Consider the following 22,248-nt stretch of genomic DNA (forward strand, 5'->3'; position numbering starts at 1 on the left):
GTTGCCGAACATTCGGTGCATCCCTAAATATAAATTCGAGTTCGAGAGGGTTCCTCGAGCTGAAGGGATCCCCCGAATTTGGTGCGGATTCGCCGCGCCGTTACGGAGATATGGCCGTTCAAAGTTTCAATGGTTTTCCATAGACTAAGCTTTAAAGCGTTTCATCCAGGTCGCCAGTAGCAAACAATGGAGCTGGACAAACTAAGTAATTACACCATTTGCATGATACCGATATATCGGTGACCGGCTCATATTGGCCGATAATATCGGCAAAACGATATATCGGTCGGCCTCTAATAAAAACGGGGCATGTCGTTATGGTTGATTGGGTCTGCTGGAGTTTGATACTGTGGCTCCAACTCACGACACTACTGAATTTATCATTTGATTAAGCAGATGTAATTATTGTTTGAAATTAAAATAAAAAAATAATTCTCTCAACATTTTTTTTTGCAAAAAAAAAGAACCATGAATAAAAATATATTAATGCAAATAATCTAGTAAATAAAAATATTATTATATTTGTATTAATTCATATTATAGTTTTTTAATATAAAGTTAATTTGATAAACAATCTTTCGCAAATTGTATAATGAATATGAATTTTTCAAATTGTACATTATAATATTGTGCTGTCTAAATTCACTTTTTCTTCTAAAATGAATTTTTTGTGTTTTATTTTGAATATATTTAAAAACAATGATATAGAATTTTCAGCCATATCATTAAAATATATTTTTTAAGTGATTATAAATGCAGTTTCACTTGGCGGGCAAAATAGATCTGTGGTGTTCAACAATTATAATAAAATAAATAAAAAAATCAATTGTATTACATTTTTATTTTCATTTTTTTAATCTTATATTATTATATGTTAATTATATTAAGTTAGTTTTTAATAACACTGTTAAACAATTCGCTTCTAAATTCGAGTTTTTAGTCTTATTTAATGTATTTAAACACAATAGTCTAATTTACACATTTCCAGCCATATCATGAAAATAATTTTTATGAATCCTATTTGCAGTTTCTCCAGTTATATAAAACAGGCGATAAAAAGAAAAAAAACATCTGGTTTCCGCGTGTTTAAGCCTGTAAAATTCATAATTAATCTGTAAACATTTGTCAAGCACATACTCTTAACCTTCTTGGTTTATAATTCTTAGATGTTTGGCTGCATTCCCACTACGAGTCTCGGTTCACTGTAGGAGCAGGTTCCCGTCTCAACCCGATCTGTTCCTGTTCGACCTGTTATATTCAATCAGCCTGCCATCTGTAATGGAATCTGGTTTCATTTAAAACAAAAATGTACCTGCTCTACATGTATTATTTTGCTTCTGGAGTTTGCTGTGTATCCAACTATTGTATTCTGATCAGCTTCTGCTTTTCCTGTAACCCATAACTACGGTTTTTGTTTATAATGTGGATCCATATCTCGCTCTAATCTAATCGTGATCAGTATATTGTCTCCTGTCTACACCGCGTCTCGCTGCAGCTCCAGGAAATGCATCCAGTTAATGTATCCAGTTTGCAGTTAATAAGCGAGACAGACTGACAGACAGACAGACAGGTGAGGAGACAGTTACAGACACCTAGAAATGATTAAACCAGGCCGAAGTGAAAGATCAATTTGCATTATCTGGTGAGAGTGAAAGTGAGCTAGAGGAAGAGACAGCCAGAGGGTGTAAGGTCAGATATGACTCACCGCCGTAATATGAATGGTAAAAACGCGAATACAGCCCAGTGGCTTTCTAGTCTTTCAGATGTGGGTCAGGCTCATTTAAAGGTCATCTTACCTTTACATTAGAAGCGGTGTCAACATTGTTGGATGCCATCTTAACCTTTAAAAGCATAATGATGGTCCTCAAAGGTGGTTTTAGGTTATTGTTATAGGGTGGTATAAGCTTTGAAATACTGAAAATGATCGGGAGAGTTTAGATTCCTTTCCTTTCTTAATTTTCTATGCTTTTGTAGTATTAGTTTTTATACATATTTATTTGTTTATTGTATTATTCTTCATGTTAAAGTTATGTATTTTTTTACATTTTTGTTCAGACTTTTTTATTTTATTTAAATGTACCTGTAGCCAATATTTTTTTTATTGTATTATTCTTCATGTTCAATGTTAAAGAATGTTTTTATTATTATTTTAAAAAGAATTTGTTATAAATTTAAGTGAACTGATAAATGCTATGCAGAACCGATTTTTAAATATAGGCGTAGTTTCTGCTTTTTTTGTTTAAATAAATTCATGAACATTAGATTAAAACAAAACATAATTCATAATTAATATTTTATTAATAATAGTAATTTAAAAAAATTGGGTCAAAAATCCAAGCAATTTGGGAATTAAGTTTTCCTGTGAGTATAGTTGTTGGATACGTGAATATCAGTAAAAGGAAATATTGGTCAAACCGATTATCGGTTTTAACGGTTATTGTATGTTGAGCTGTTTTTCTTCAAAACAGCAAGACAATGTTTGTTTTCCATGTCCTGATCCCATTATTGTCTGTAAGATTTTGTTATTCCCATAAAACTTGTTTTACCTAGCTGTCTTGATTTACATTTTAATTATTTTAAGGCTGTTTGCATAATTTATATGCTATTTTAACTTGAATGACTGCTATTTTAACTTGAATAACTTGAAAATTATTATCCAAACAATTTATAAATTAAGTTACTTTACCTGTGAATATTGCTGTTGAGTGCTTTTTCATAGAAATGAATATCGGTAAAAAAAAAACTGGTCAAACTGATTATCGGCTTTATCGGTTATTGTATTTTAGATGGTTATCCTTCAAAACAATGAGAAAATTCCCCAAATGTATTCCCCAATTGTAAGTCGCTTTGGATAAAAGTGTCTGCTAAATGAATAAATGTAAATGTAAAAAAATAAAAAATTCATGTTTAACATGTCATGATCTCATACTATCGATAAGATAATAAGGATTCCCACAAAACTTGTTTTATACAGTTGTCTAGCAGCTTGTGAGACAAATAAGATAAAAAAAATCACATGTCCTTTTGGGAAAAAAAACTAATATCACATGAATGTGGCCCGTCCTGAAGGCTGTACGGCTCTCTGAGGGATTTAGTGATCATGACGTCATGACATCCTCATCATCGTGAGCTACGGCACTCAGTGACATAGAAATATGGATTATACTCTCTTGTCTCCATCTGTCAGAGAAAATCCTGCTGGATTTGGACTATTTTTTGAGCCAGAGAGAAAGCGATAAAATGAGTTTGAGACATTCGCAACGAGTTTAACTTCCATAATGTGACATATTTCTGCATGAAAAAGAATGTTTAGCAAGAAGTAATGGGATGGGATCGTTTGGGATTTGATTGGATGGGGAAATTGGGCCAGGCTTCACTAGTCGTGCATCATGAAAAGTACATTTCTATTATGTCCTTCATTCTTTTATGAGATGTGAGTGAGAAACAGGAACAAGTATTTCAAGGCGTTTTAAACTGGAAACAAGTTTATCAACGTGTTTGTTCTCAGTTCAAGTATCCTGGATGAATTGAATGTAAAAAGGAATCTAGTTAATGACAGTAATTGTGGTCACCCAGGAATGAAGCATCATTAAAGAATAAAGCTTATTTGTCCTTCTGTATTGTTATTGATTTTATTGCATGCAGTTTGTTTGCTAATAAATCACTTAGTCAGGAATCTCTACTCAATGAATCTCAAGATTCTGGTTCATAATTGCATTTGGATCATTCCAAACTGCACTTTTCCTCTGTCACTCTCTGCATTAGAGCATAGTCATCTTTTATTGTGTATTATCAAGATGAAAGGTTATTGAGCGTATGGATGGTGTTTTATTCCTGCAGGAAGCTTGTGTTTCAGATGGAGTCACATTAAAACCTGTTTGAAATGCTGGAGGTGTGTTGGCCTCTTTCGGTTAAGTGTCTGGATTGAGCATCTAAATTGATGGCCTCTAGTATATTTTGCTGTATGAATATTTGAATATGCAATACACCAAAATAAAGATCAGAGCCTCTACTTTTAAACAAAAAAAATCAATTTTATTCTAGCTTAAATCATTATTTTTTATCAACAGTTGAATATAGGTAGGTTTCATAAAAATGCATAATTTTGAGCAAAAAGGTGACAAAATCACATTTTTTATCTAAAACTACATCTGGATAATATTCAGTACGATTATGAAAGCATAAATCTAGTAAATCGCTTCCATCAACACCTCCAAAGCTTGCACAGACATATACCACTTCCTGGATTAACATTTTACTCTGTAACATTATGCAGTTTTCATTTATATGCTGTCTATTGCTGATGATCGCATTATTTTTCATATGCATCTGTTTACATTAGAGATTGCTCGTTTCTCCGTCCTGTTCACGTGTGTTTTTTGTTCGGGAGGTTTTGTACTCGTTCAGAAGATGTGTAATAGCGCCCTCGAGTGTATGACACTGAAAACACGAAAAACAGTAAAAACTCGTCTTTGGCGGGGAAGCGTTTTCTTCTAAAAGACGAGATAACTCGTCAATGGCGGGGAAAGAGTTAATATTACTATTATTGTTACTTGTGGGATTATTTTTTTGTATTTGCATTTTAAGGGCATTTTTAGTTTTTAAGCTTTTTTTGGTAACACTTTACTTGAAGGGGTGTGCATAAGACTAACATGACACCTTCATAATCATGACATGACACATGTCATGAATATGAAGGAGGTTGTATGCATGTTTATGACAACTGTCATTAAGTGTCATTCGCTCAGTTATGTAATTTTGAATGCAAAGATGACATTGTTTGAGATGTATTTGTTATGGGCTATGGTTAGGGGTAAGGGTAGGGGTAGGGTTAGGTTAGGGTTAGGTCAAATAATGTCATATTTGCATTAAAAATGACATAACTGAGCGAATGACACTTAATGACAGTTGTCATAAACATGCATAAAAAACCTTCATATTCATGGCATGTGTCATGTCTTGATTATGTAGGTGTCATGTCATGATTATGAAGGTGTCATGTCAGTCTTATGCACACCCCTTCAAGTAAAGTGTAACCCTTTTTTTTTATTTGTAACAAATACCTTTTAATATGTTATCCAAACAATTTGTGAATTAAGTTTTCCTGTGAGTATAGTTGTTGGATACGTGAATATTGGTGAAATGAAATATTGGTCAAAAACGATTATCGGTTTTAACGGTTATTGTATGTTGAGCTGTTTTTCTTCAAAACAGCAAGACAATGTTTGTTTTCCATGTCCTGATCCCATTATTGTCTGTAAGATTTTGTTATTCCCATAAAGCTTGTTTTACCTAGCTGTCTTGCAGCTTGAAAGATTTAAATTTAAATGATTTTAAGGCTGTTTGCATAATTGATAATCTTTTATTGTGTATTATCAAGATGAAAGGTTATTGAGCGTATGGATGGTGTTTTATTCCTGCAGGAAGCTTGTGTTTCAGATGGAGTCACATTAAAACCTGTTTGAAATGCTGGAGGTGTGTTGGCCTCTTTCGGTTAAGTGTCTGGATTGAGCGTCTAAATGGGCGTTGTGCCTATTAGCAGTGGCGGCTCGTGGGTTTTAAAATAGAGGAGGCACACTAATTGTATTGGTCTGGGATCCCTGCCGATTATTATTATTATTATTATTATTATTTGCTTAACCACTTTAAAATGGCTTTTTTGTTGCTTTTAGTCAGAAAACGTAAAGAAAACGACACATACAGCAAGATAATATAATTTCACTTACCTGGCCTATCACTTGAAGCAAACATCCATCCCTTCTTAAAAGTCTGTGTTAAAAGAGAGCTGCCTGTTGTGCCATTTAATTAAGCCGACTACTGTAGCCTATATCCAGCTTAGGCTGTTTTCTCTTTTTTTAATTTGTATATATACGGTTTGAATGACAGCTTGGTAAATCTGTATGCGATCAAATATTCAATATTGCTACTCATAAGTACTTGGTACATTATCAGTGCAGCGGCAGACGTTCAAACTAATATCACGTAATTTACATCTCCGTGATGATTGGTTGATATCAGAAAGAGGCTAGCCTCCCTTGCAAAGTTTCTTTTCTCAACGCTCCTCAGCACTGAAAGTGAACACTCGATGCTGATTGGCTAATTTTTTTTTTACCAACGGAGGCACGAGAGCTCAGCTCTCGCCCGGCCTCACCCTACCCTTCTCCATCCCCTAGCGGTTGTAATTATGTCAGCCGATTCGGCACATTCGCGATAGAAAAGCGGCGCTTTCCAACTTCATTAACATGTTATGGTATTACATCTGTAAAATTACAAAAAATACACATTCTGAGACATGAACTGAAATGAATTGTGAATTTTATTAACATTAAATCGTCCTCCTCCCATTTTCACCTAAAAATTTTGGGGAAGCTGTGTCTCCCCCGACGAGCCGCCACTGCCTATTAGTTCATCATAATTTATTCTACTCTACTCTACTCTACTCTATTCGTTTCGTTTCGTACAGAAGAAAAGATTGATAAATGCTTAATACACCTTAAATTGTGTGTCAGAAAACTTCAAATTCATCTTGAGAAAAATAAATCTTGATTTTGGTTCTTATTTACTTATAAGTACTTATAATTACTCTTAATTATAAATAAATAGAATATTCACACACACACACACACACACACATAAATATATATATACAGTGGGTACGGAAAGTATTCAGACCCCCTTAAATTTGTATGTTTAACAATGCATATGTCTGATCCATACTAGATGAACAAATGTCTGATACATACTACATAAACTTTCACAGCAGATTTCGGTCACTCATTTCACAAACAAAGATATTTTATACTTAACATGCTTTAGCTGAAATTATTTATATATATATATAGATATATATATATATAAAAATTGTTATATTTTTAAGTACTTGCTTTTAAGTTTCATATTTTTGTGTAGAAAATAATCTTGAGTGAAGTTTTATTCAGATTCAAAACATTTTGAAAATAAACATCAAAAATACACAAATTTTGTATTATATATATATATATATATATTTTTATTTATTTTATATATCATAGTTTAGTATTTTTCTAAATGCCAGCATTCAAGTGTCATATTTTGTGTGTAGAAAATCTTGTGTGAAATTATTCAGATTCAAAACATTTTGAAAATAAACATTTATATAATAACATTTATATAATTCCTATAATATTGTTTTATGTTTGTCTGAACTTTCAGTTACATCAAAAAATTGAAATATATATGTAATATATATATTAGGGCTGCACGATAGATCACATGCGATATTTAATGCGCATCTTGTCAGAAAGCCGGTTCTGTAAACAGCGGTAAATCTCCATCACCTGCGTGCTGTCACATTGAGCAGCATTAACTACACAGAGCCGTTGTTCACTGACGAGCTGCGCCAAACCACGTTCATATTCGCGCGATTTTTTGACCTCAGTTATCGTGAAAAAAGCCTGGAAATTTCAGTTTTGACAATATGGGACCTTTAAATATATACATGCATGTGTGTGTATTTATATATACATAGTAAATATGCACAGAAATGTATGAAGAAAATTTATGGAGAAATTTTATGTTATACTATAATATTGTTTTTATTTTTATTTTTTATAAATACAAGTTGTGTATTTTTATTTGTAGAATAATTTCTGGTTTGAAATAAAGACATCAGGAAGGGGGCCAACACTTTTTCACACCACTGTATATGATAAATTTGTATATATAATGTGTATGAAATACAAAACTAAAATATATTTATACAGTTTTTTACTTATTTTAGTGTTATATAAGCTATATATACAATTTATATTTTATATATTATGGAACATTATTATTTTGTATAAAGATATTTTATTTTTTGAAAGTAGTAATTATTGTATTATTTAATAATCACATTATATATATATTTATATAATATAAATACTAAAAACTAATATAAATTTCTCTGCTTTATTGTAATGTTCTAGCTAATATGTATATCATATTCTGTTGTGCAGATCTGAAGAAGACTCTAGCTGTTCTTCTGGATAATATAATGCAGAGATTATCAAAGCTGGAGTCTAAAGTGGACAATATCATGTACAACGGCACCAGTAGCAACCTGACCAACGGAACTGGGACCCCTGGACCGAACCCTGTCAACCCAGAGAAAGTCAACGTGGCAGGTACAGATGCTCTTTCTCGTATTGAAGTATTTTCTGGTAATCTTTCTCCTCGACTGCCCCCATTTCCAAAGTCCACGGCCCTCCGCAGACCTCCGAGTAAACACAGCACTCTTTACACATCACGGCACACACTCTCATATGCATCACACACACACACACATACATGGTTTTCTTTCACAGCTCCTGCCTTCTTTATTGGATCCCATTGATTTTCCTTCAGCTCCAAGATGATTAACGACCGTGGGAGAAAACTAACTATTTGTAGTTTCACCAAGTATTTGTTAGAAAAAATGGCTTGGCTGTGTTATGAGTGGGAGCTTTGTAGTCAAACGGGATATTTATTGTCAAATACTGTTTGAATTGTTCATGGAAAGTGGAAACATAAACTGCTTTTCATTGACGTGAGGTTCTCTGCTGAGGCGGTTTTTGTGGTTGACAGTTATGTTTATTGATTTTTACTGTGTTTATACTGTAGCGTTGTTTCAGGTTGTAGTGACGAAACCAAGAGTTAATGTAGCTTGTCACTAAAGCAAAGTTTGACTTGGCAACATTGAAGTTTGATGCTAAACTCTATGCGTGTGTGTGTTCTGTACGCACTGTGCCATCTGAGAGATGGCAGTTTTTAATCGAAGTTATGGTCTTTTGCCTTTGCACGGCAGAATAGTCCAGCCTGGACAGAACAAGATATTTACCACAGTAATACAACATTTTCTTGTACAACCATGTTTTTGTTTTTTTGGATATGTACATTAGAATTATGTTTCTATGCATTTACCATAGTAGTATCAAGTTTTTTTGGGTTTTTTGGTACATGTACAGTTACAATGCAGTGGCTTTGAATATTTACCACAGTAATACTTTGTTTTTTGGATATGTTCACAGGAAATACTGCGTTTTTTTTTAAACAATTACCACAGTAGTATTGTTTTTTTTTTTGGCATGTACTATTGTAATATGTTGGTTTTGGACATTTACCATGGTGATACCATATTTTTACAATGGTATTCTCAGAAGTGCCACATAAAACATGGTAATCATTCAGTTCCATGCTTATGTTAAAATACCATAGTATTACCATCTGATGCCATCACTGTAACGTGGTTCGTCCTCAGTGCGTTTTTGTAAAGGTTGTATGTGTGTGATTTCTCTGTCACCGGACTTGATGTGTGTGCGGATGTACTGGACTTGATGTGTGTGTGGATGTACTGGACTTGATGTGCGGATGTAATCATCGTCTCTGACTCACTGTGCTTAATATAGGCCAACCCCCCGTTGAGTCATGTGGGGCTTGACAGCGGCTGGATATCGCTAACCCTCTCTCTCTCCGACTGTTTTTTTTGACAGACCCGCTGTGATGACAGTTCTGGTGACGACCTTTTGTTTATATCTCAAACCTAGCTAAATTACTTTAAAAGATGCATTACGTTTCAAAGGCAGGTTAAAATTACAGTATGTGATGGATATGGTGTGTTATTATGGCATTAGATTGTGTAACACTCACCGTTCGTCAATGCTAACTTGATTTGCGAAGATTGTGCACAGCGTAAATAATTTAGCTCTTTTTTTTCCACCATTGTAAGCAGTACTTGATACGTCAAGCATCACTATAATACCAAGGTTGCTAAAGGAACATTTGTCATTTTCATTTAGTTTAACTTGATTTACTAAAATAATTCAAATAAAACATGTAAATTAGAAAATAGACATGCAATATAATAAATAGACATGAAAAAAACGAATACAAATGACGACAAAAACCTTTAGCAACTGCTTAGCAATGTGCTAAAACCATCAAGAACACGCTAGCAGCTGCAAACCACCTAGAAAACCTTTAGCAACCACTTAGCAATGCGCTAAAACCATCAAGAACACGCTAGCAGATGCAAATCAACATGTTAAAATAAGCCAGAAGACGCAGGCAGCTGCTTAACAAACACGTTAAAACCACCCGGAAAACCTTTTACAACCGCTTAACATTGCATTATAACCAAGAACATGTTAGCAGATGCAAAAACAACGCGCTAAAATAAGCTAGAAGATGGTAGCAACCACTTAACACATTAAAACCACCTGGAAAACCTTTAGCAACCACTTAACAATGTGCTAAAACCATCTAGAAGATGCTATTTTTATAGCATCGAGTTTTGCAGTGTGTTAAAATGTTGAAATGTCGTTTAAGTCTCTGTTTGCTTAACAGACACAGTCAACATGCTGTAGAAGTCTTTGAGAACTCAAACCAACATTTTAAATTGTAAGTCATAGTTCAGGATGACAGCAGCTCGGATCTTTACACGCAGTCCCAAGCTCTCCAAAGCACTATTATTCCCTGATGAGTGACTGAGTGGGCCTGGCAGCTAGCAAAGAAAAGCAAGAAAGGTCCTGCTTCTCAGAGCTATCAAACGACTCTTTATAGTCCGTCAACATGATGACAAATCTAAGTAATACCGTCTGAGAGGGCCGCACAAAGACTCATTGTGGTCTTCATGTTGGAACTGTAAACTGGCGAGTATACGTGTGAACTCATCCGACAACATTCTCCTTCTGCTCGTTCTTGCTGAGTTCCTCTCAGTGGGTGCATTTGATGTTTGAAGAAACAAATATTTCGAAGAAATGGAAGGGCGTTTTGTTCATAGGTCACCTGCTGTTAACCTCAAAAGTGTTTTGTTTCCCAGCAGTGTCAGAATACGTCTCTTTGTTGCAGTTTGAAAGTTGCTTCTCTCAGTCGACAACCAATATACGATTGAATTCGTCTTCTGATTGGCCCAAAGTTGTTTATTAGAAGATCTGAGAGTCTATTTGTTGAGTTTGTTTTGGAAGCAAATGACCTCAATGTTCCAGCAGCCAGTTAGCTTTGCTGTTTTTCGTAAACGCATATTGATGTTAGTCACAACAAATTGAATCTTGTAGCTAGCACAAAGAGGGATACAAAATATTGTAATTTGTAACGTAAAAATATCAGCTACCTACATTTAAAGAACCATGTTATTTTTCTGGATATTCAGCTAACTATTTGCTTTGTTTATATTGTCTTCATTATTGTTTTTAAAATGTGAGCGCTGTCCTTTTTCTTGTTTAGGATTCTCATTGTTTTCTCAATTAGATTTAATCAGAATTGAATTAGCATCTAACATTTGCGCCAATAAATTCATCCATTTAAAGCATAAGTAGTCATAAACGTATGGTAGAAAATTTTATTTTCAGAAGATCAATGTCGAAAGATCAATGTAAGCTAGCTACACTTTGTTTGTTGTTGAGTTCTTGGACCTTGTTGTTTTTTCAATCTGACCATAAAGTATTTTTCCAAGTTCATTGCCATCATTTTTAACAATGATAAATTAACGTTAATAATAGGGATGCACCGAATGTTCGGCAACCGAAATGATTCAGCCGAAAATAGCAAAAAAAACACTTTCGTGTTTGGCCGAATAAGCGAAAAGACCGAATAAATTGTACCGAACTGACGTGACGCAATCAAATAGAGGCACGCGCTAATGCAGCAAACAAGACGGCAGTGTGGAAACATTTAAAGCTGTCCGAGAAAGACGCAAAAAATCATTACAAGCACTGACAGCGAGTTTGTTTAGTACTGCATGCATCGCATGTCTTCGATGAGAAGAGGAAGGGGGGTTGTTGCTGGTTACTGTATGATGTTTGAAATCGCGGAATGCCCTTGAACAATTAAATAAACTGCAGAATGTTATGCTTTCTAATACACACACGAATTGCATGTATTCAAACAGCACTGCACGACCTCGTGGCGGCAGGGTTCAAAGTCCAAAGCGCGAGGAAAATCTGCACTGAAACAGTGTTACTCGTCAGCTGCTCAGTAACATTTTTATGAATTTTTACAAGGCATGTGACATGCCTTGTAAATGCATGAGGTCTGAGGTCTTCATGCGGGTTTCTGCCAAAATAAAAGCTGAGAAAGAGCAAGAACTCCATCAACATGAATAAATGTTACTATTGTAATTTTACTGTTGTTCTGTAAAAGAAAATAATAATGACAATAATAATTACAACAGCTCTATTAACACATTTATTGTAACATTTACACACAGTGTTCAGACTGGGATCTATAATGTTTTCTAATGTTTTAACATAAGTCTCTTCTGCTCAGCAAGGCTGCTTTTATTTGTATGGTAAAAAAATACATGCCTGATTCAAGAAGGGGGTCCAAAAAATGGCCAAAAAATATTATTTTACTAACTTGTTAATTTTAAGTTAAGTTGTGTTTTATTGGTATAATGTCTGCTAGAATGTAAAAAAATGTTCAGTGTTAAGTAAATATTTTTAAATTGTTGTTTTGTAAATTATTTTTTTCTTTGAAAAGCAAGACAAAACAGTAAAAAGCACATTTTGGCTATTTAACTTATGCAGTGGTTAAAAAAATTGGCAAAATGGGGAAACATTTTTTAAAAACCGTGTTCGGTATTCGGCTTTCGGCTCAGTGTTTCATTTTGTTCGGCTTCGGACAAAAATTTTCATTTCGGTGCATCCATAGTTAATAAGGCATAGCCACCAGAAACGACAACTTCTTTCCAACATAAAGAAGAGTAGAAAATATCAGATGTTTCAGCATATGAAGATCCATGTAAGTAACATGTCGGCTAGGTATATTTTAAGAGGTTCGTTGAGTATTTTTCCATAAAGTTTAAAATACTTGGATGACGATTGAATTTTTTTTTAAATAATCAAATCTTAAGCATCATAAACACTGAGATATAAATGCTGTTGCCCAACAAACAACCTAGCAACACTGTCTTAACCAAATTCCTGAGTCTCAGTTTGGTGGGAATGTTATATTTGTTTGGAAAAAATGGGAATGACGCTAGTGCTTGCTCAAAAATGACACACCTAACATGTGTAATATGCTAATGTTTGGTCCTTTGGTAAATTATTCCTATTGTCTTCACTCTTAGGATAACATCAGACCTGGATTGACATTATCTCACGTGTGCGTCTGCGGATCCACCAGATTAAAACCACTGAACCGTTGCCCGCCGATGTTATCTATCCAAACATGGCACGTTTCACCTCGACTCTCTCTCTTTCTCAGAGGTTATCGGCTCTGCGTGCCAGCAGCGAAGAGAGCTCAGGTGTTCTTGCGGCTCGTGGCTTGTGTGTCTATGTGTGTGTGTTTGTTTGCGCCAGCGGTGTCTGTTACCATCTCTCAGGACGGTGCTGAAACGACGCTGCTGGCACACTCTACGCTTCTGGCTCTTGACTAGAACCTAGAATCCTCGGAGATAGAGGGAGAGCGAGAGACACAGACAGAGATACCCACTGTTAGCTAAACAGGGCTTGCTTCATTGTGCTCGTAGATGCCGCTGGTGGACGCAAGGCCAACGTGTAATTAATAAGCTAAACGCTCGCAGGCCATGAACAATAGTTCATTCTTGCTAGCTAAAAGAGACACGCAGGGTTAAAGTTACAGTTAAGGCTTGTTCACATCAAGAATGTTAACTATATTAGCATCCACACCAACTTAAGTTCTGTTTAATATAAAAATGTTGCAGTTATGATATCTGCCGCTTTAAATGCTCCAGCTCTATAAAGTCAGGTGGATTCTGATTGGCTGTCAGTGTTTTTATTGTTGATTAGCTGGAAAAAAATTGTTAAATTGAATTCATCCTCCACCGTTTGTTTGATAGACGTGAATGAAATTATTTTCATGTTGTGAGCGATAAATGGACTATACTAAAAGGTTTTTGACTAAGTGGCCAATTGAATTGGTCCCGTTTTTTTTTCAAAATACATGAATGTTTTTTTAAATTGTGTGACTTGTCGTGAACATTGTCCTACTACTTGTTTTAATGATGCAAACTTATCTCCAGGGTTGGTAGTTGTGAATGAGTTTTGCCACTTTCTTCAGATAATGTGTAACAAAAAATCTAGGATGGTTTTCTTTTCATCTCTTAACTCACAGGGGTCGCACCAATTTTAAAATTCTGGCCAATAATTATTTTCATATTATGTGTGATAAATGGATGATATTAAAGGCTTGGATTTTTCACTCTGTTAAATTGTATTTGTCCCGTTTCTTTTATATATATTGAACAAAATTATAAACGCAACACTTTTGTTTTTGCCCCCATTTTTCATGAGCTGAACTCAAAGATCTAAGACTTTTTCTATGTACACAAAAGGCCTATTTCTCTCAAATATTGTTCACAAATCTGTCTAAATCTGTGTTAGTGAGCACTTCTCCTTTGCCGAGATAATCCATCCACCTCACAGGTGTGGCATATCAAGATGCTGATTAGACAGCATGATTATTGCACAGGTGTGCCTTAGGCTGGCCACAATAAAAGGCCACTCTAAAATGTGCAGTTTTATCACACAGCACAATGCCACAGATGTCGCAAGTTTTGAGGGAGCGTGCAATTGGCATGCTGACTGCAGGAATGTCCACCAGAGCTGTTGCCCGTGAATTGAATGTTCATTTCTCTACCATAAGCCGTCTCTTTTAGACAGATTTGTGAACAATATTTGAGAGAAATAGGCCTTTTGTTTACATAGAAAAAGTCTTAGATCTTTGAATTTAGCTCATGAAAAATGGGGGCAAAAACAAAAGTGTTGCGTTTATAATTTTGTTCAGTGTACATGAATGATTCCTGAATTTGTGTGGCTTTTTTGTGAAGAATGTCCCGCTACTTTTTGTTGTGGTCAAACTTACGATTTTTACATAAAAACGATCAACGTAACTTCAAGGTTGCAAGTTTTATACGAGTTTTGCCATATTCTTCAGATAATGTGTAACCAAAAATCTAGTTAGGTTTTTCTATCTTTCTATCTCTTTTAACCCACTTGAGGGTTGCACTGATATAAAAATTTCCGATAATTGTTTTCATGTTATGAACGATAAATGGACGATACTAAAAGTTACGATTTTTGACTCTTAAGTGTTCAATTGAATTTATCCCGTTTCTTTGAAATACATGAATGATTCTTCAAATTGTGTGACTTGTGAACAATATCTACTATATTTTAGAGATTTAAACTTATGATTTTTGCGTAAAAATGAACTCAAGATTGTGAGTTTTGTATGAGTTTTGGCACTTTCTTCAGATAATGTGTAACCAAAAATCTAGTATGGTTTTCTTTTTATCTATTTTAACCCACTTAGGGGTTGCGCCGATATTGAAATTCTGGCTGATAATGAGTGATAAATGGACAATAATAAAAGTTATGATTTTTGACTGATTAAATAAAAAATTAAATATTCTAAACAAAAATCTATTATTAACTAAAGAAGTGCAACACAACTCAACCAAAATCGACTGATAAAATAAATTAAAAAAACACTTTCAGATTTAACCGATATAGTACAGACATATCATCACAGACATGTCAGTGATCATTTTAAATATTTCAGCAATTGTTTTCCCATTCCCTTATCTGCAACTTGTTATCTGGATAAGCGTGATTTTGATATTGTTGCAAAACCTTTTCAGATTATTTGGTCTGATAAAAATATTCCTGAATGAGACTTTGCTTTGGCTTCGCTGGGTTGCTAATGAACACATAGCACAAACTCACACATTTGGTCATAATTTCCCAGTTCTGGATGTTTGTCACCTGTTTTGCAGAGCCAGAGATCTCCAGAGAGTCGTGGTTGGGTGAGGAGTGTCCCTGCATTTGTATTTATACATCTAGGGCGGATGTGACTTCCCTCTTTAGGGAACAGGCTGAACCAGTAATACTAACCACAACTAGCTGAATGCTATCGTTCATCTCACCAATAACGCAAGACGGTCACGATGGGGACTTCCTGTTTTGTATTAAGCATAACTTAACCTGCAAAAAATGAAAAAAAAATTTACGTTTAGGATGTTTAGAAATGAATAAAAACAGTAGTCAATTAATGGACCATTTTTTGTTTAATTTTTAGCAATTTGTCTCCAAAAATGTCAGAAACATGCACTTTTATCAGCAGCACAAGCTGACAATTAGTTTTTTGGTTCCTCGTTTTGGATCCACTTTGACAATCCATTCTTGTCGGCTTGTGCGTGGTCCCAGAGGACTGGGTGCACGTGCCGAGAAATGGGCGAGTCTGAAATGTACACTTGTGCGATTTCAGCAGGTGGTAACTGATGCGTAAGGAGCGTAACAGGTGAACAGACTGGTTGTGAGTTTCATCTGTTGGGTTTAATGCTTTTGTGCTGTGTCATGAAGCAATATGTTGCTGATGAGAGAGCTCACGTCTTTTTTTTGGTCTCCATTAGTGTGTAACTGCTTGTCTGTCAGTCCAATTGTTGGCCTCTTCGGCTCTTGTGTAGTCAGAAATGTGATAGTTATCAGTGCTGGGTACTGAAAGGCTCATTGTGTTGGACCGTTCTCTTGTGGGACGATGATCTGATTCAGAGAACGATTGTCAGCACACAGTGGAACTTAATTAAGAGCCCAAAATGTTACATTAATCTTGCATTTTTTTTTGTAATTTCTATAAAAATGAATGTAGACGTCAAAAGTAAAAAATGTAAGGCTTTCCATGGAACCTTCTGAATCGCCAATACCTTCAACCAGACGCTTTCTGTAGCTGCATCAGACCTTCAGCAGCAACTTGGAGTTATTTTGGCCCATTTCTCTCTTCAGAACTGTTTCAGCTCATGTATTTTTGGAATGTGTTGCTTGAAATGGCTGTTCCGGATCATGACACAGCATTACTGAGCTCACTTTTTGGATATTGCTGTGCTACCCAATACAAAATTAATAAAAATTTTATTTAATAAAAATGTAATAAAAAAGGAAGAAATCAAAATGTATTTTCTTATTTATAATTTTGGGGCAGTTGGATAAGAGTTATTTTTGAAGTAGTTATAATTGGATATATATATATATATATATATATATATATATACAAATATAAATCTTTTTAAGTGGGAGAACTTGCACAATTGGTGGCTGACTAAATACTTTTTTGCCCCACTGTATATATACTCATTATTGTATTTTTTTTTTTAAACACAGTAGTAGTAGTAGCTATACTATATTGTATTATAAAATACAATATTTTATTATACATTAAAAAGTTTTTTTTATTGCAAAAATAAATCCAAATGCATTACTGTGATGACAATTTAATTTGGAAATTTTTGTAATTGTAATGAAAATAATGTTTCTCTCTCTGTGTTTTCATAAAAACAAAAAATTCACCTTTATATTAACATTAATCATCTATAATTTGACCAGATTTAAAAGTAAATGTGTGTGAGTCACATCCAGTTGAAAGCTTTAGCAAAACCCTTCCAGCTTGGCAGAAAGAGTTTACGACCTCAAATTCGCCTGGAACAGAGATTACACACACACACACACACACACACAAGAGCACTGCACTCTCACACTCCTCCAAACTAGCCATAGAAGTGCCCTCGGTGTGTGTTTTCTGGCATGAGAGAGACAAACACGCGCTGCTCAGAGGGAAATGTGTCTCACTGAAGTGCAACAGAGAGAGAGACAGCTCTCCTGAGTGCATTTCCCCTCTCGCTCCTCCATTTCTTGTTGTTTTTGCATTGAAAGATGCACTCGTTGTCTTCTTGATGACTGTTGTTTGTCTTGCGGGGTCTCGCACTATTTAGCCTGGAGGAGTGTGTGACGGAAAACGCCCATCTGTGTGTATGTGTGTTTATGTGATTGCGTGTTTACAAGGGTGTATGTTGAGCCTGTGTCAAGCACAGCTGTTTTTTCCACTCTCCGTAGCGCCACATGCAGACTCGAAATCATTCCCTTTCTCTCTTCCTCTCAGCTAATCATTGTTTTTTGTATGTTGACAGTAAGAAGTTCAGTTCATGTAAGGAAAACGCGTAACTACTTATGTCTAACTTGATATTTGGACGTTATCGGCCAATCAGCAAACGCACGTATGATGGTACAATTATCCAAAACTAGTCCACTCAAAAAAACATTGTTAACTAGTCCACTTTAATAGCGCTGAAGAAATTATGGGTAATATTAGCCTGAAGTACACAAACCTATGCACACTTCAAAAATCCATCGGATTCCTGCAACGTTTTTTAAACAGAAGAGTTTCCCTCCAAAAAACATGGCAAACTTTCATATCGCTGAAGGGGGTTGGGGGTAATATTAGCCTAAAGTCTAGAAACTTATGGACACTTTAAAAATCTATACGATTCCTGGCATCTTTCTTTAACAGGTCACTATAAAAACTTCACAAACTTGTCCACTTTAGTAGCGCCGAAGGGATTATGGGTAATATTACCCTAAAGTACACAATCTTATGCACACTTCAAAAATCAATCGGATTCCTAGCATGAAGGGATTGTGGGTAGTATTAGCCTAAAGTCTAGGGACTTACAGACCCTTTAAAATTCCATATGATTCCTGGCATATTTCTTAAATGGGTAAAAATTTGTCCACTTTAGTAGTGCTTAAGGAATTGTGGGTAATATCAGCTTAAAAAACACAACCGTATACACGCATCAGAAATCCACCGGATTTCTAGCATGCTTCTTTAACAGAAGACTTTCCCCCAAAAAACATTGCAAACATTTGTAGCGCTAAATGGATTGTGGGTAATATTAGCCTAAAGTCTAGAAAATTTTACACACTTTAAAAATCCATACGATTCCTGGTATGTTTCTTGAATAGGTCACTCTAGCAACTTCGCAAACTAATCCACTTTAGCAGTGCTGAGGGGATTGTTGGCAATATTTGCTTAAAGTTCACAAATGTATACATCACAAATCCATCCGATTTCTGGCATTTTTTTTGAACAGAAAAGTTTCCCTCCCAAAAAATGTTGCAGACTTCCGTAGTGCTAAGGGAATTGTGGGTAAAAATAGCCTGAATGTATGCACACTTCAAAAATCCATATGATTCACTCTGAAAACGTTGCAAACTAGTCCACTTTCGAGGGTTGCACACATCAAAAATTAGATATAGTATGCCATGGAGTAAGTTGGCCGTACTGTTTTGCAACACAATTTCCAATATTGCATACAATTTAGTATGGAAATCTTGCAAATTAGGTATCAGGTTAAGCTAGTTTCACTAGAAGTGATGTCACCGCATCCCATAATGCATTTCACGGCCCTCTTCTCTTCTCTTGTCTAATCTAATCTTTTCTTGTATCATCTCATCTTTGAAGAAAAAATCAGTTGAAAACCATCACAGACAGTCTGCTCTTAAGTAACGCAAGGGATTGTGGGTAATATTAGCCTGATAATGCATGGGTGCATACTTTAAAAATCCATAGGAAATAGTATACCCAATGTAGTGTGATTTGGGGAATCCAGTTTCAGTATTGTGTAATATTTAGTATGCATAGCATGCAAATTAGGGCTGAATTCGGAAATGCACATTATCATAGTAGTATTATAAAAACATAGAACAGAGACTGGAGGCGTAGTATGTTATGCTATTTCAAATTCAGCATGAATTTAAACCTAGTCAGTATCAGTACCAGTGGCGTCACTGCATCCCAGAATGCCTTGCGTTTGTCATGTTATTGGATTCTGTGTTGTAAAACAATCTCTCTGCGGTAGACAAGTGTGTCCTGTGTGTCCTGTGTGTGTGTGTGTGTGTGTGTGGTGGGTGGGTGTGTGTGTGAAACAGATCAGGGTTTGTTTGTGAGTTCATGTCTAATTAAGTCCAATTAAGGTCTAATTTAGCTCTAAATTGCATTTGTATGTTAAACACACCCAACCAGCCGATCGAGTTAAAGCATTCACAACATGACATCAAGCTGAGCAGAGGCGAATTTCACAGCTCGTTTTTGTAATTTCTTAATAGTCATCCCTCATTTTCTGTCTTTTGGGCTATGTTTGGGCTAGGCTTGAGTCATTTTTGTTGTTTCTCCCCCATGACTCTTGTGTTAGTTGTGTCATGTGACTCTCAAAATGGTCTAAATTCTTTGTTTGTTAGCGTGTGACCTTAAGCGATGTGAATCTGTGAATGACGCGTACATCCTTTACTGTTTGGTGTTCCCTCAGTGGGGTGTTTGTTTGGTTTACAGGATGTGCTCTTAATGTGTGCTGTTCTATTTAGGTTGTGGCCAGCCATTGTTCTGCAGCGCCGTCATGTCTCTTACTGCTTTATGAGAGAGTGAGAGAGAGAGAGCAGAAAGATGATCCAGCCCTTGCAAATCGAATCATTTGAAATCACATGGCTAACACCCTCACATTACTGCAGTTTGTGTCCTCGTCTCCCCTCCCTTCTTCTCTTCTCATCTTGTCTCCTCTCATCTCATCATCTTTCCACCCCGTCTCCCCATAGTCTCCTTTATCTAAACTCAACTCCTCTTCTCTTCTCATTTTGTCTTCAACTCTCTTCTTGTCTCTTCTCATCTCCAGTCCACTCATACTGTCTTGTCTCCTCCCGTCTAATCTCTTCTTTTTCCTTTCATCGTGTCTCATCTCACCTTGCCCTGTTTTCCCTCATCTTATCTCATCTCATCTAGTGTCTTTTCCTTTCATTGTGTCATCTCACCTCACCTGAGTTCCTCTTCTCTCCTTTCATCTCATCTCGTCTCGTCTCATCTCATCTTGTCTCATCTCGTCTTATCTCATTTTACCAAGTGCGTTTTCTTTTCATTGTGTCTCATCTTATCTCGTCTCACCTGGAGTCCTCTTCTCTCTTTTTATCTCATCTTGTCTCGTCTCGTCACAATTAGTGTCTTTTCCTTTTATTGTGACTCACCTCACCTGGGTTCCTCTTCTCTCCTTTCATCTCATCTGGTCTCATCGTGTCTTGTCTCATCTTGTTTAATCTCGTCTCTTCTCACCTAGTGTCTTTTCGTCTTGTCTCGTATAGTTTCTTTTCTTTTCACTGTGTCTCACCTGGAGTCCTCTTCTCTCCTTTTATCTCATCTTGTATCGTATCATATCAACTCGTCTCGTCACAATTAGTGTCTTTTCCTTTTATTGTGACTCACCTCACCTGGATTCCTCTTCTCTCCTTTCATCTCATCTTGTCTTGTCTCATCTTGTTTAATCTTGTCTCTTCTCACCTAGGTGGGTGGGTGGGTGGGTGGGTGGGTGTGTGTGTGAAACAGATCAGGGTTTGTTTGTGAGTTCATGTCTAATTAAGTCCAATTAAGGTCTAATTTAGCTCTAAATTGCATTTGTATGTTAAACACACCCAACCAGCCGATCGAGTTAAAGCATTCACAACATGACATCAAGCTGAGCAGAGGCGAATTTCACAGCTCGTTTTTGTAATTTCTTAATAGTCATCCCTCATTTTCTGTCTTTTGGGCTATGTTTGGGCTAGGCTTGAGTCATTTTTGTTGTTTCTCCCCCATGACTCTTGTGTTAGTTGTGTCATGTGACTCTCAAAATGGTCTAAATTCTTTGTTTGTTAGCGTGTGACCTTAAGCGATGTGAATCTGTGAATGACGCGTACATCCTTTACTGTTTGGTGTTCCCTCAGTGGGGTGTTTGTTTGGTTTACAGGATGTGCTCTTAATGTGTGCTGTTCTATTTAGGTTGTGGCCAGCCATTGTTCTGCAGCGCCGTCATGTCTCTTACTGCTTTATGAGAGAGTGAGAGAGAGAGAGCAGAAAGATGATCCAGCCCTTGCAAATCGAATCATTTGAAATCACATGGCTAACACCCTCACATTACTGCAGTTTGTGTCCTCGTCTCCCCTCCCTTCTTCTCTTCTCATCTTGTCTCCTCTCATCTCATCATCTTTCCACCCCGTCTCCCCATAGTCTCCTTTATCTAAACTCAACTCCTCTTCTCTTCTCATTTTGTCTTCAACTCTCTTCTTGTCTCTTCTCATCTCCAGTCCACTCATACTGTCTTGTCTCCTCCCGTCTAATCTCTTCTTTTTCCTTTCATCGTGTCTCATCTCACCTTGCCCTGTTTTCCCTCATCTTATCTCATCTCATCTAGTGTCTTTTCCTTTCATTGTGTCATCTCACCTCACCTGAGTTCCTCTTCTCTCCTTTCATCTCATCTCGTCTCGTCTCATCTCATCTTGTCTCATCTCGTCTTATCTCATTTTACCAAGTGCGTTTTCTTTTCATTGTGTCTCATCTTATCTCGTCTCACCTGGAGTCCTCTTCTCTCTTTTTATCTCATCTTGTCTCGTCTCGTCACAATTAGTGTCTTTTCCTTTTATTGTGACTCACCTCACCTGG

The 22,248-nt window shown here is 36.0% G+C and overlaps 1 protein-coding gene across 1 annotated transcript in view; it reads left to right on the forward strand.

Moving 5' to 3' along the window:
• LOC107586987 (alpha-1,6-mannosylglycoprotein 6-beta-N-acetylglucosaminyltransferase A-like) overlaps positions 1 to 22,248 on the forward strand; it is a 69,445-nt gene that overhangs the window by 5,162 nt on the left and 42,035 nt on the right. The window contains exon 2 of the mRNA XM_016274569.1: positions 7,977 to 8,144. Within this exon, the coding sequence (XP_016130055.1) occupies positions 7,977 to 8,144 (168 nt within the window). The remainder of the gene's footprint in view (positions 1 to 7,976; positions 8,145 to 22,248) is intronic.

The sequence above is a fragment of the Sinocyclocheilus grahami genome, unplaced genomic scaffold (assembly GCF_001515645.1).
Source record: "Sinocyclocheilus grahami isolate Dianchi unplaced genomic scaffold, SAMN03320097.WGS_v1.1 scaffold87.1, whole genome shotgun sequence".
NCBI lineage: Eukaryota > Metazoa > Chordata > Actinopteri > Cypriniformes > Cyprinidae > Sinocyclocheilus > Sinocyclocheilus grahami.